At 36.5% G+C, this 16,198-nt stretch overlaps 1 protein-coding gene across 2 annotated transcripts in view; it reads right to left on the minus strand.

Annotated features, from left to right (window-relative positions):
• Window positions 1-780: 780 nt before the first annotated feature.
• The window catches only part of LOC126458078 (non-structural maintenance of chromosomes element 3 homolog), a 67,787-nt gene continuing 52,369 nt past the window's right edge, over window positions 781-16,198 (minus strand). For both annotated transcript variants that reach the window (XM_050094894.1, XM_050094893.1), the window contains one exon: window positions 781-3,201. In XM_050094894.1, the coding sequence (XP_049950851.1) occupies window positions 2,842-3,201 (360 nt within the window). In that variant the 3' untranslated portion in view covers window positions 781-2,841. The remainder of the gene's footprint in view (window positions 3,202-16,198) is intronic.

Raw genomic sequence — 16,198 nt, forward strand, 5'->3', positions numbered from 1 at the left:
GTCTCACTCTAGTTTCGTAGTTTATTAGGCAGGCAGGATTTAAATGAGATAGCAGCAAACACGAAAGAATACATGGCAAAATGTTTATATTCGTATTATTCTTATGGTGAAGAGAATACTGCATGTGATTCACATTTCATCAGGTTCCTGTTAGCAACCATCTCTTCTCACAGGTAGGAAAAAATTCAGAAAGTAGAGTTGGCCATATTGACAAACATCCCAAACAGTCTTGCATGTCGGATTTTCGTAGTACATTGAAATTCTGCTACATTCGAAGATGAACAATACGGAATTTGTACTTACTTCGTTGGATAATGTATGAAAATGCAGTGGTCGAAACTCGGGGCGGAGAACAAAAAGCTCGTCTTCCACCTTTTTTTTTAATTTATTTACTGACGCGGAGGTTCTGGCGCCAGTATTTATCTTTGTGCCTACGAAGCATGCCTGTGTAGCGCTACATATATTTGACGGCAGAAGTTAGTTGTGGCGGCACCTACCAACATTTTTCATAACTTCCACTTGCTTTGCACTCGATTCTAAGCCGCAGGGGGCTTTTTGGATTACGAAAACCGGAAAAAAAGTGCGGCTTAGATTCGAGTAAATACGGTATATAAAAACATAAACTTATGAACTTGCCTACGATACAAAGCTGTGGTTTACTCACACAAAGATTGGCAAGTCCCTTGAACATTTTTATGTGATCCTGGTACTTCCTTTTTTTCTCCTCAGAATATGATAGTGGTATTGAATTTACAAAGGCAAGCATTAGAAAATTTTTTCCTCACAAATTTTATTACAAAAATAATAAAATACATTTTCCTTGCAACATGACAATAGTCATGGCTGCTATATTGTACACACTTGCACTGGCATGTTACAAAAATATCCTCTGTCACATTAGATGTGACATGAATATCACATATTTGGTGTTTCTAGAAAGTAATGAAACTTTCCCATGAAATGGTAAAACTGCAACATAATAGTGCAATAGAAATAGTCTCACAACTTCCTAAGAAAACTTCACATAGTGTATCACAGAACATACAACTCATAGGATAAAATATAGATACTTGAGAGCAACACTGTCCCTATCATATCCACATGCATAGATACTAAGTGGAACATCATTTGCTACCTGCTGACAAAATAAGTTACTACCTGCATGCATTTCCTGCAACACTTTCAGGAAGCTCTCCTGACACTGCACTACTGCTACCAAGAGCAATGAGACTGAGTGTTTCACATTTCTCAAACTGCATATGAATAACACAGATAACATTTATTTAAAAGTACCAATAATCAAAATCTCGCAATAGTGACCCAGGTCCTACTATTGAGCTAAGTAAATTATGGATGAAAGTTTAAATGTTTGAACTAATATGGTACTGAATAATGAAGACCTAAAAAAAGCGCTTGGTATTAATATTTTTATCTTTCCTTGAAAACAATATAAGTGTTGTCATAAAATCAATCTACACACCTACACCATCACAACTGCACAAAGAGAACCATGTTTGTGCATAGTGTGCTGGACAAACAATATACAATTTTTTAAAAATGAAGCAGTTGACAGGCTGAAGGTCAGCTTGAACATTTTAGTCTTTTTCAAAAACCAGTTCTAAAAGAGGTGTTTACTCCTCATCAAATCTGTTCAAGCAGACCAATGTCAACAGTCAAGTAATGGAAAAAATTTAGCTATTAAAAATGTTAAAAAGGGTACCAGCCACTGCAATGTGATATCATCAACTATCTGATAGTATGCTTAACATACCTAATATTAAGTCCTACTGACAAATCTTATGGGAATTATGAACTACTAAAGATGCTTGTGGATGTTTGGCATTGGTCAACCACTGTCTGCTACTTTTGTTGTGGAATTAGTTGATAAGTACAAGTAAATACACAGGACAAACTAAACAATGGATTTCAAAGTCCAAATGTGTACCAGCATCTCATAAGTCACCACATGTTTCAGAACAATTTTCCCTCCTTCATCTTATGATGAAGAAGTGAAACCTTCAAAAGATCACTTGTACATGCCAAATCCAGTTATAACCTCCAGATGTACCTCAAGCTCACCATTATAAACATTGGTATGATGCTTTAACACAGTGAGGAACTGGACAAAATGAAATGTAAAAGGGACTCATTAATCAAATAGTGCTTATGATAATGACTCCACTCCTGAATTAACAATGAAAGAATAATTTGACTAGAATACTAAAACACCTGTAAAGACATACTCTGTTAAAAAGGCCAAATATTTTTAAATAATAAAGTTTCTGAAAACTGATTTGCCTGGTAGAAGTTGCTTATAAATTACACAAGACACTCAGAAAAAAGATGAAGTACAAGGATGCAGAGGAACAGATTAATTACAGAACAAAATCTGCAATTAATTCCAAATTATTACTTCACATAATTAGCTAAAGAACTAATCACTTTAAATACTGTTTGAAAAAGGTCAAAAGAAACTAACCTTTTCAAATTAGAGTTAAGCATGTTAAGCTTACTGTGTGTCATTTTGGTCATAAAATACAAGGATTACACATTCATTTACACTTAACAATCTGAGGACAATGCTTTTTAACAATTGATTTTTCTTTCTAATAATAATATTTGCATAGGGAATCTGCAGAAGGTATTATACCAACAGTTTTTGTCCTCTGCAAAAAATTTGTACTTGGAAATTACATTTATTTGTAGTAAAACCAATGAACACTGAGTTTTCATACTGGTCCCTGCACAAATGTGCCATTATCTCCAATGTCTGTGGGGAAAAAAAGGAGTTGGAAAATAGTATAAGAATTTCTCTCCTCCTCAACGTATCATCTGTCACTGTTAGCTCCGCAATTTTTTCACTGGCCCTTGCGGAGAAGTGTTGGATCTGCTGCGCTGTCTTGTTTGGGAAAGGCTAGATGGATGCAAGAATGTCCCAGATGGTTGACTGCTGCTGTTGCTGCCTGCCCCTCTGCTCTGTAAACCAGAAGGACCAGGTTGTGACAATGAGAACTGTCTGGACCGCAAAGATGAATTTGTTGCTGTCTGGGACAAAGGTGGCGATGTATCAGACTGGGTTGAGGATTGTGAAGAAGTGAATAGTTCACTTCCCCCACGATTCCTTTGCATCCACATATGTTCTTGCTGCATAACAGCTTCATACTGGGTATTCCACACTTGTATGTTAGAGTTTCCATAAACCTACAACATTAAACAGCACTATTTAATGTGAATATGTAACTTACGAAATGAGTTTTTGGTTACTTACTAATATTCTAACATTTTAACAGTTATTAATTATCACATTGATTACATACCACAAAAGCATATCATGAAATACTGTTACTGGTAAGGATGCCACAATAGATATAGCAATACCACTGAGATGAATGGGAGCAACAATATATATGCAAGTAAGGGGACATAGGATCACTTCATTTGTGATCTGGCATACTTTTCATATAGACCAAAGTGCAGAGAAACAATAAGTGGCACTTGTAACAATCAAGGCATGCGCACCCATTGACACTTTTCTTTTTTGATTTTACAAAGGTGACTACTCAGACCAGTGCACATGTATGAACGCGTGCAAGTGAACAGCATTGCCATCTAGTGCTGGCAGTATTGTGGCTGTAATTGGCAATGTTTTCCCAATCTTCCAACAATTAATACCTTAGTGTAGTTTCTTTTTTAAATGTCTAAGAGCTAACCATGTATAGTGTACAGCTAAGAAAGCACAGCACTGGTGCCATATCCAATGAGAAAGACTTAAAGTTTTTGAAATACTTGAATATTTTTGTAACTGTTACAACTTTTTACAAATATTTGCATATTAGTCACATTTGTGAGTGTTTATATACAACAGAGATGGCTGGCTTGAAGAGGCTGACACAGCACAGGCTGTGCAAGAAGACAAGGTCACAGTCATTCCATATTTCTTGCTAAAAGTGCCTATCAAGTTAAGTATTGTATTGCTGATCCAAACCAGAACTCTCAGTGTGTTATTTCTACTGATTATTGCCAACTGCTCAGAGATGATGTCATTTATTACACACCGAACTGTTCTGCCAGCTGTAGTCAACTTTTGGTGTTGCACATTTTACAATTTCTGAAACTGTGCCATTTAATTATGTATAAAAGTTATGCATTTCATTACCTGGCAATCTGAACCTACTATTAAACTAAATTGGAAAGAATTATACCAAAAAATTAGAATCACGATATTAGCAGAAAATGAAACTGACAGTGCAATGATTATAATTCACAGGAATTAAACTTCCTTGACTGCTCAACACAGAGGTAAAATCAACAAATCAAAAATTCTGATACAAAAGTATGAAAATGCTACCAAATATGTCTGACCACGTTTCATTCCAACCCGAAATGCAAATTTTTTAAAACATTAATGTCAATTGAAAATATTAAGTTCCCTTTGGAAAACACCGGTGATGGGCAATGTTTCTTAATGAAATAAAATACAATAATAATATTAGAGAAAGAAAATTGCTACCCACCATATGGTGGAGATGCTGAGTTGCGATAGGCACAACAAAAAGATTCACACTTGTGGTTTCAGTTGTCTGAGATTGCATTTGTGTGTGTGTGTGTGTGTGTGTGTGTGTGTGTGTGTGTTGCTGAAAAAGGCCTTAATGGCTGAAAGTTATAATTGTGCGAATCTTTTGTTGTGCCTATCGCAACTCAACATCTCCGCTGTATGGCGAGTAGCAACTTTCCTTCTCTAGTATTTTTACATTTTTACATTCCATCCGGATTTTCCATTGTTTGAAATAAAATACAGACATTTGAGCAAATTGTGTTTATTTAAGTCTTCAAGAGCAATTACAGGAATTTTTAACTTTTGAAACAAACATTAAATTCAAATTATTTGAATAGCCACGTAAAATGAGTAATGCATTAGAACAATATTTAATACATTAACTCTCAAGAGGTAGCCTGTGGCCGCAGCAGCATCTCACGCTTGACACCATGGTCTGGCCTAGCTGTGAAACATCCATCGCTATGGGAGTGGCAGTCAATGTGTTAACACTTTGGACACCAAGCCTTAGCATAACTTGGGTCACAACTTTGTGTTAAAAAGACTGCACCCGATTACGAGTTGGGCCGCCATTTTCTCAAAGCATGAGCCAGCGATCACTTGAAAACTGGACTCAGCCTTCTGCTGCCAATCTCTGGACGTATTTCAAACGAAAATTAGTGAACATAACAGCTGCTATTGCAAATGGCTGAACCAATATGATCACACTGACATGTACTTTCAAAGTTCTGTATAATTCTGCAATAAATGTCACATCTGTTAAGTGAGCAAGACACCTGGAAAGCTCAAGAGGAAGAAATTACCCAGTAACTCACCTTGCACACTTTTCTTGGGAGGATAAATACACTTTCTGTCCTCATGATTTTAACATTTGTGGTCTATCAAAGAACTAAAGTAAATATGAAAATAAATCTTGCTACTTGTATTACTGTTGGCGATACATCAATCACATACATGCCAGTAAGGCTTTAAATAACAGCATAAATACCAGTTTCCTAGGTCTGACATTGTTCTAAGTAGCCAGTCTCCAAAATGTTAAAGAATATACATGTTTCTTCTACGTTTTTGGCCACTGTTTTTTAAAAATAAAAATAAAAATGTTTTCTATAATAGGTACAGGAATAGAGAAAGATCATTCGTTCATTCCATTTCTCAGTTTTGAAAGTATGTTTGCGGAGCACTAAATTCCAAAGGTTTTGAGTGATTTCCAATCAGTCCAGTTCTCTCTTAGTAATTAATTTAACTTTTACATCTGGCAATGCTTTGCATCTGTAAAAAAAGTCAAGTAACAGTAAGATCCAGATTCCACTATTACTGAGTAAGTGACCTGACAGGCTGGGTTAATGCAAGAGTACCTATGCCACATTTATTAGGACCATGCCTAGTAAAGCACTGTGATGTTCAAAACACCTGATATAAATTAAAAATATCTGGAACACTGAATGTTTAGTTGTGAATTTGATGCAATGGTGTTGAATACAAGATCTCTAAGTGGAACTGTAACTACAAATCTCAGTGTATAAATGAAAGCACAATATAGCATATGTTCCACAGGATTAATTAAAAATTGTTTTTGGAGGAGCTCCTCCTTGAGCAAACCCAATTCTTTTCTTTCTTCTATTACTCAGACTTGTTTCGTTGCACTTTCAGTATCATCAGTCGGCTTTTATTTTCCTTCTATTAAACAGGAAAAATGTTATTTAATACTTGTAGACATACAGATTTCAGTTTTTAAGGAAATATTTACAAACTTGAAAAACAGACTAAGTTTTACACACACACACACACACACACACACACACACACACACACACACACACACACACCTCGTTACCATATTCTGTGATTTCCATAAAGAACTTAATATAGAAAAGTTGTTTACTTCAAAATTTTTATTGTCTGGGAAAGTTGCGGTTAGGTCTAACATTCATTAATTCCATATAGAAAATCATTTGTTAATGTGTAAGTTTGTGTCTGTGTTTACTATACATTTCACCTACTTATTCTGGTTTTGCTATTATATTCACTGTGAAAAACTGCACTACGCAGCTTTCAATGGCATGTTCACAAACTACAAAACAAGATGGCGGGTAGTGGAACAACTGAATGTGTTCTAGCTGGGAGTTTGGATTCCTTGTGAGGTGTATCTTGTTTGTGTGTGTGTGTGTGTGTGTGAACATACACACATGATGTAAGAGTGTACTTAGTTTCAATTGTTTATATTTATTAGCAACAAAAACAGCATAAGGTAGCGTTTTCCTTGACATAATCGTTATTTCTGAACAGACTATTTAACTTTGAGAAAAATTATGAAAAGCAATAGACATCTGAGGAAATTTACACATAAACTGATGTGAATATATGTGTAAAACATTAAATTCGTAATTTATGTTGCAGAAGTTTGGCTCACGTCAAAGCGAGTGCTTAAATAGGGACAGCCGTCTTGCACTGAACACTTTGTTTGGACTTGTAATACTGATACGTCACTAGTGAATACTCTGAAATATCTTACACATGTGGACTTCACTACTTTGTGTTATGCAAACTAGTCTGAACTCTCAAATTTTAACACAATAATTTACAAGTGATCTGTAATCGAATATACCTAGTTTGCAGTTGTGAAACTTCAAATTTAAACTTGTACTAAATGGACTTCACTTTCTTTCTGAGACTTTTCCAGGACTTTACGCAATACATAATGTGAGATACTGCTCAATCAAAGTGTGATCGAGAATTTGGACCACGACCTAATCCCTGGCATGAGTGCCATAGCAGTCAGCCAGTCTGGCACACTTTCCCGCACCGCCATGACATACTTTCTGACTGTTAGGAGTGGAAAGGGGGAAACTATGAACACACCACATTTAAATTACAATGTAGTTGCACTGTATCTGACTGGGTTTTCTATCTCAAATTTCTCAATAATACTGATCAAAAACCAAACAAATTTTCAGTATTACTCAACTATTTTTGGCGTGCTGAGGAGATACTATGATTTTTATCTGGTACAAACTGCCGGCATACACAAAGACACAGACAATTTCACAGATTTTTACACTCACGTTGCCATGTAATTGTGACTTATTTAGATCCATAATCGACATCAATCAAGGGTAGCGTATTTGACTAGTATTCAAAAAATCCTGTGTCCTGGGTTCGAACACCACCACTGCTTAAATTCTGAATAAAAATCATCAGCAGTGGTGGCTGAAGACTTCTGGCACAAGAGTCACCCCCTTTTGCCAATGTTCTTGTCATAGAGGGCGGAGGAGCGGACAGAGGCTCAGGGCACTCTATTGTCCTAGGGGTGGGAAATCTGATCAGCAATGACCAACGGCATGAGAATGAAGAAGGCAATGGACACCAATGCATTAACCTCTAACTGCTCTAGTGGGGTCCTGGAGAACCCCAGGCGATATGAATACAATACACAGTACGTGAACGGAACAACAGCTAGCTAGCGCCTGTGTTCTTGGCAGTCCTCAGTGAAGTGATGCCGTGTAACGCAGAGCATCGGATGTGGTGCTTCCGGTAATATTTTGTGAGATAAAGAGAAAGAGGTCTCAGAATACCCCACCAGAGTATTAACATAAAATTGTTTTTCATTATCTCAATTAGTGTTTTACGCAACTGGACTCAGAGTACTCCGAAAAGAGCAAAATTTCGATAACATCATCAATTTTTAAGGTTATGTGAGTATGTATGCATTATTTTTCAGAATGGTACAATCGAAGTCATTAACAGATGACAAGCTGGAAAGACTAGTGAATGATCCTGCGTTTTTGCAATCTGATGAGGAGAGCACAGAAGATTAGGATGAATTTACACTACGTGATCATGATTCCACCTCTGAAGTTACATCAGAAAGTAGTTGTGAAGAATCAAATGAAGTGGCATGTATTAGGCCTTCCGCCGAGAAATATTTTTTTTGAAAAAAAAGCAGTGCTACAAATGGTCAAAAGAAGCTCCTCCTACATCTCGTGACCATGCCACAATACAGTCAGTCACCTTCCAGCTGCTAGACGTGAAGCAAAAATGCTTGATTCAACCGACATATTATCTGCTTGGGAATTGTTTATTACTGAAGATTTATTACAACTAATAGTCACCAATACAAAAGTCAAGATACATGACATGTCAATCAAATACAGAGCTCCTCAATCAGCATTCACAAAGCCGCTAGATGTAATAGAGCTGAGAGCATTTCTAGGTCTGCTTTATTTATCTGGAGTAATGAAATCTACTCACGAAAATGTTATTGGACTTTTCGCTAATGATGGAACTGGTTGTGATGTGTTTCGAGCCACTATGAATGTTCATAGATTTTTATTCATTTTGTCTTGTTTGTGTTTCAATTGTACTACTACATGAGATGCTAGGAAGGCTGGTGACAGACTTGCAGCTATTAGAGATGTCTGGGAACTCTTTATAGACAAATGTGAAAAGTATTATACTCCAGGAGCAAACATGCCAATCAATGAAATGTTAGTACTCTTTCGTGGTAGGTGCAAATTTTGCACGTATATGCCTAAGAAGCCAGCCATATATGGCCTCAAAGTTACGTTCCTTTGTGATTCACAAACATTCTATTTAGGCAATGCAGTTGTCTACACAGGCAAAGGGACAAATAAAAGTATCTTATCAATTCCAACACAGGATGTTTTGAAATTAATAACATCAATTGAGGAAAGCAATAGAAATGTGACAGTACATAATTGGTTCATGTCACTTGAACTCTGTGACCAACTGGAAGCCAAAAAGTTGACTGTCTTATGCACTCTAATGCTAAATAAACTGCAGATCCCAGAAGAATTCAAACCATAAAGAAAGCGCCCAGTAGAATCAGCATTATTTGGGCACAATGAAGGAAAGACAATTTGTTCTTATGTTCCTCGGAATGGTCGAGTGTTGTGTTGCTTCCATCTATGCACTATGATCATAAAAAACCTGAAATGATCATTGATTACGATGCCACAAAAGGAGGAATGGACACACTGGACCAAATGTGCGCCAACTATTCAGTATCACGGCGAACACGCAGACAGCCAGTGTCTGCATTTTATGCCATTTTAAACATAGTAGGAGTCAATGCTGCTGTTTTACTTCAGTACACCAAACAACTTGATCAAACGGATGATTTAAAAAGGAAGAGAGTTGCTACAGAGGCTTGGAATGGATTTAGTAAAATCCCATATACAACATCAAGATGTCCTACCCCTTTCTCGTGAACTGAGAGATGATGTTAAACTTGGTGGTACTCCTCTTGCCTCAACATCTCACAGCCAGAACCCACGAGAAAAGCAAGATGCTACATGTGTGCATGAAATGCACACAAGAAAACCAAAATAGCGTGTGAAAAATGCTCAAAACATGTTTCAGTGTGCAAAAATTGTTTGTAATCACATCTCAAATGCATAAAAATGTTTATAATATTCAGTGATAAAAGTGCAATTCAAAATAAAATTTCTTTAAATTACAGTTTTGTTTGACTTATTGGGATACTCTGAGACCCCACTATGGTATTAGCGTATAAGCATTTCACTAGAGTAGTTAAGGGTTAAAGACACAATGTGTATCGATACTACAAGTGGCCTGTAACTAAGAAAGTGTCAAGATGACTTCTCCATTGGCAAAAGATTCTGGACTAGTCCCTCCATTCAGATTTGTGGGAATGGACTGCAAAGGGAGAGGTGACCAAATCAAAAGCAGCAGAAAATGGTATAGCAGGAGTAGGATTTGTTATGAATACGAAGGTAGAGCAGAGAGTGAGTTACTGTAAAGAGTTCAGTGATAGGGCTGTTCTCATTAGATTCGGCAGCAATCCAACAGACAAAAATGTTACAAGTGTACACGGCAACATTGCAAGCATAAGCTGAGGAGATCAATAAAGTGTATGAAGATGTTGAATGGACAATTCAGTATGTAAAAGGAGATGAAAATCTAATAGCTATGATGGTTGGAATGTGGTTGTAGAGGAAAGAAAATAAGAAAGAATTAAGGGGGAATATGGGCTTGGTAGTAGGAATGAAAGAAGGAAACGACTAATGAGTTTTGGAATAAATTTCACTAAAGCCCGCGTCACCTATGATGGCGCTTAAGCACATAGAGGCAGAGCGGGAAGGAAGCGTGGGGGATGAGAACTGCGCATGTGCGGCAGCAGAGAGTGGCCAAATAAAGTCCATGCTGCCGAACTGCATTGCTGCAGACAACTTTCAGGCTTGTTTGCCTATGGTACATTGTATTATACATTCAAATACATGAGAGGAATAATAAATATCAAGAACAATTTCAATCAATCGTCATGAGAGAAATATTAATTCACATCTTGATGAAGTTGCGTCTACTGCACCACAGATTTACTTCACTTGACATCGGGAGGCGAGAACAGCTGACACAGCTTTGTGAAGTACAATTTCTCTCAAAATGACAATTGTCTAACAACAAGTTCATTGAAACTGCTTGCAATGATTACCATTCATTGTGATTTGAACTGCATTATGGGTAAAAATTAAATACACAACAAAATTAACTTCAAGCACAAACCAAAATCATTATATTTGCTTGACAATTGCTTCTACTCAATAAAATTTTTAAAAATGTGTAAGGGGTAAGTGTGTGTGTGTGTGTGTGTGTGTGTGTGTGTGTGTGTGTTTGACTGTAGTTAAGTGCAATCGCTGTGTGTAGAAAAGAATTACTGGTAGAGAAGATTCATGTAAAAGACAATCGTAAAAACTGTCAGTAAGATGTCATACTTTTCACTGTTAACACGTTCGATATTACTGTGAGAGACCGCATTTATAATCCACTGAAGAAGCAAATATTTATCAATCATCTGAAAATAACTCCAGGGAAGGCTGACCGATAACATCGAAAACCACTGATATCTCGACAAGTAACAGTTACTGTCATTTTAGGGCCTTATCCAGTTCGTGTCTTGAAAATTACAGACGTTTACATGTGAAAATATCGGACTTTTGACATATTTATCCAGCTGCATTCTCGCATGTTGTTAGAGCATACAACATGGTTGGAAGAAGCTTAACCTCTCCTTTGGCAATATGTTGAACATTATAGCCTGCATAATTCAAAGGATACAAATTCCTAATCAAAAAGGCTAGGAAGGTCTCATTATTGTGTACACAACTGTTATGTTGACAAACACATTTTTTAAACCATGAGTCTTTAAAACTAAGAAATATCATTATTTTCTCCAAAGTTTGTACTGTAATACCATTGTCACGTCTATTTGAGTCTGTTTCTGAACAATCTGATTGTAAATATACGATGATAGATTCAAAGCTTACATCCATCATCACTTCCTTGTCAAATTCTTCTTTATGAAGCTTTAGAGCATGCCGCACAGACAGTGCGCACGCTGCAAGTGAAACGTTGTCTATTGACTCACTGTCTATTGTCTCATGCACAAGTGATTCACTGTGCGTTATCTTGAATGGTTTCTCTCTCACACACACATAACCTTAAAACCCTTTGCCCAAATGAATTCTATGGGGCTACACTGACAATGACATGCAAAACTGTGAGACCCCATTCAAGCGCAAGGAAGTCAAATGTGTGTGTTCCATCACATGACTTGTATAAATTAACAAGATGCAGGAGATCGGCATGAGTCTGGTTTAAATGGTGCTTAATATTTGTATTTTTAAGCCGGGGAAAAATATCTGCTTTTCTGGTGTTTGTACTTGATGTTTTCTCTATAACAGTTGAATTATAATTGGCAATGACCGACTTCAAAGCAAAGTATGACAAGAATTGTGAATCACGTCACGAAAATGACAGCATTCATTTCCAAATGGTAATCACTGCTGTTTTTCTTACACGTAAATACAAGTTTATTCCCATAAACAAAACCAGAAGAGGAGACAGCATTCAGAATAATTATCCAAGAAACTATTCCTACGAGTACTTTAAACTGCCAGTACCATCACTCATTTTCCAGCAGATCATTGAATGATTCTAACTGAGCCATGCTGAACTAACTCCTCCTCTTGTGTTGTGAATCTTTATACGGGAAATAGTTTGTGCAGCACCTATGTCATTTCTTTGAACTAAAACCTCTCTTCTTAACATATCTGGAACCAATCTCTCTTAAAATTCTTTACATTGACGAAGCTGCGTAACTGTAACACATTTTTGTGATGTCGCGCATTTATCATTCACATGAAGCACTTTAAAACAATGTTGTTAAAACCATCAATTTGTGTGACAGGTTCCTTGTGATTTTGATGCTTTCCAGGCAATACGAAACCAACTTATTCTACAGTTCTCACAGTCTGACACTTTTGTTTACGACTCTTTTTACAGTTCTTTTGCCTACACCACATGTTGTCATGAAGTACGGCAACAATGCAGCATGGAGGAGCAACATTCTCACTCTTTAGCTGTAACTCTTTGCTAGCCGCCCGGAAAGAGATTGAATATTATTGGCTGCCAGTGGCTAGTGGAGGGGGATGCGCAGAACAGCTGAAAATTGGGGCACCTTCTTACATGACGCGAACTCTAGTAATAGCGAATACCTTGTTCGAGAATATTAAGAGGAGGATGTGTTCTTGGAAAACACCACGAGATACAGGATGATTACAGTTAGATTACATTTCAGTCAGGCAGAGATTCCGAAATCAGATACTGAACTGCAAGGCATATCAAGAAGCAAACATAAACTCAGATCCCAATTTAGTAATGATGAAGAATAGACTGAAGTTTAAGAGACTGGTCAGTAGGAATCAAACTGCAAAAGAGTGGGATACGGAAGTGCAAAGGAATGAAGAGATACGCTCGAAGTTCTCCGAGTTATACATACTGTGATACTTGATAATTCAGTAAGCAGTTTAGCTGAAGAGGACATCTCTAAAAACAACAATAACTAAAGTTGGAAAGACAAACATAGGTAAGTGCGACGGAACCACGAGTAACAGAAGAAATACTTCTCTTTATTGCTGAAAGGAGGAAGTACAAAAATGTTAAGGGAAATTCAGGAATACAGAAATAAAAGTCATTCAAGAATGAATGAATATGACATGTAGGGAAGCTACAGTGAAATGGTTGCAGGAAAAATGTGAAGAAATAGAGAAAGAAATCATTGTCAGAAGGACTGACTCAGCGTACAGGAAAGTCTAAACAATCTTTGGTGAAATTAGAAGCAAGGACAGTAACATTAAGAGGGCAATGGGAATGCCACTGTTAAATGCGGGGCAGAGAGCGGACAAGTGAAAAGAGTACATTGAAGGCCTCTGTGAGGATGAGGAGGACTTGTCTGATACACGATAAAAGAAATAGGAGTCGACAGGGAAGAGAGAGGGAATTCGGTATTAGAATCAGAATTTAAAAGTGCTTTGGATGACTTAATATCAAATAAGGCAGAAGTGATAGGTAAAATTCCACCAGAATTTGTAGCATTACTGGGGAAGAAACAGATAATATTCCATCAGAATTTCTAGAATCACTGGGGAAAGTGACAACAAAATGGACACCCATGTTGATGTGTAGAATGTATGAGACTGGCGATATACCACCAGACCGTCAGACAAACATCAATACAATTCTGAAGATAGCAAGAACTGACAAGTGTGAGAATTATCACACTATCAGACGTTTGACAACGTAAAATGATGCACAATGTTCAAAATTCAGAGACAAAAAGAGGTAAGCTATTGGGAAAGACAAGTAATATACAATACATACAATAACAAAGAGGGAACAATATGGAAGAGGCCATACCTATGCAATTTGATACAATTGAAATCTCACCCACTTCTCCCTCTGAAATTAGGAAAATAATAAACTTGCTTAAAAGCAAAAACTCACATGGAATTGATGGCATTTCCAACAAAATACTAAAAGCTTGTTCTCAACAGATAAGTGAGATTCTCAGCCACCTGTGTAATAGCTCTCTGGAACAGGGCATTTTCCCTGATAGACTGAAATATGCTATTGTTATACCTTTGCATAAAAAGGGGGATAGATCTGATGTCAACAATTACCGTCCAATCTCCCTTCTAACAGCTTTATCCAAAATTTTTGAGAAAGTAATGTATTCAAGAGTAGCTTCACATATCTGTAAAAATGAAGTACTAACAAAATGTCAGTTTGGTTTCCAGAAAAGTTTTTCAACAGAAAATGGCATATATGCTTTCACCAGTCAAATTTTGAATGATCTGAATAACCGAACACCACCCATTGGGATTTTTTGTGATCTCTCAAAGGCTTTTGATTGTGTAAATCATTAAATTCTGCTAGACAAGCTCAAGTATTGTGGCATGAGTGGGACAGTGCACAAATGGTTTAATTCGTACCTAACTGGAAGAGTGCAGAAAGTTGAAATACGTAGTTCTCGTAACATGCAAAGATCAGCACATTCCTCAAACTGGGGAACTATCAAGAATGGGGTTCCACAAGGGTCAGTCTTGGGTCCTTTGTTGTTCTTATTATATATTAATGACTTGCCATTCTATATTCATGAAGAGGCAAAGTTAGTTCTCTTTGCTGATGATACAAGTATAGTAATCACACCTGACAAACAAGAATTAACTGATGAAATTGTCAATACTATCTTTCAGAAAATTACTAAGTGGTTCCTTGTAAACGGACTCTCACTGAATTTTGATAAGACACAGTACATACAGTTCCGTACAGGGAACGGTATGACGCCATTAATAAATATAGACCTTAATCAGAAGCATATAGCTAAGGTAGAATATTCCTAATTTTTAGGTATGTCCATTGATGAGAGATTAAATTGGAAGAAACACATTGATGATCTGCTGAAACGTTTGAGTTCAGCTACTTATGCAATAAGGGTCATTGCAAATTTTGGTGATAAACATCTTAGTAAATTAGCTTACTACGCCTATTTTCACTCATTGCTTTCATATGGCATCATATTTTGGGGGAATTCATCACTGAGGAATAAAGTATTTATTGCACAAAAGCGTGTAATCAGAATAATAGCTGGAGTCCACCCAAGATCATCCTGCAGACATTTATTTAAGGATCTAGGGATATTCACAGTAGCTTCTCAGTATATATACTCTCTTATGAAATTTGTTATTAACAACCAAACCCAATTCAAAAGTAATAGCAGTGTGCATAACTACAATACTAGGAGAAAGGATGATCTTCACTATTCAAGATTAAATCTAACTTTGGCACAGAAAGGGGTGAATTATACTGGCACTAAAGTCTTTGGTCACTTACCAAATAGTATCAAAAGTCTGACAGATAACCAACAAGTATTTAAGAAGAAATTAAAAGAATTTCTGAATGACAACTCCTTCTACTCCATAGAGGAATTTTTAGATATAAATTAAGAAAAAAAAGAAAAGAATATTTAAAAAATAAAAATAAATAAAAATAAAAAATAAAGAAAAACAAAAAACACAAAAAATAAAGTTGTTATATTAACTTAAGTATGTTGTTAAATTAACCTAATTATGTCATGTATTAGAAAATTCGACTCGTTCCACATCATTACGAAATATCGTATTCACGATCCATGGAACTAGTATTAATCTAATCTAATCTAATCTAATCTACTGGAAGATCAAGAACAAAGTGCTCGGATTAAAAAGGGTGTAAGACAGGGATGTAATCTTTTACCGCTAGTGTTCGAACCATACACTGAAGAAG

Source organism: Schistocerca serialis, chromosome 2 (genome assembly GCF_023864345.2).
Source record: "Schistocerca serialis cubense isolate TAMUIC-IGC-003099 chromosome 2, iqSchSeri2.2, whole genome shotgun sequence".
NCBI lineage: Eukaryota > Metazoa > Arthropoda > Insecta > Orthoptera > Acrididae > Schistocerca > Schistocerca serialis.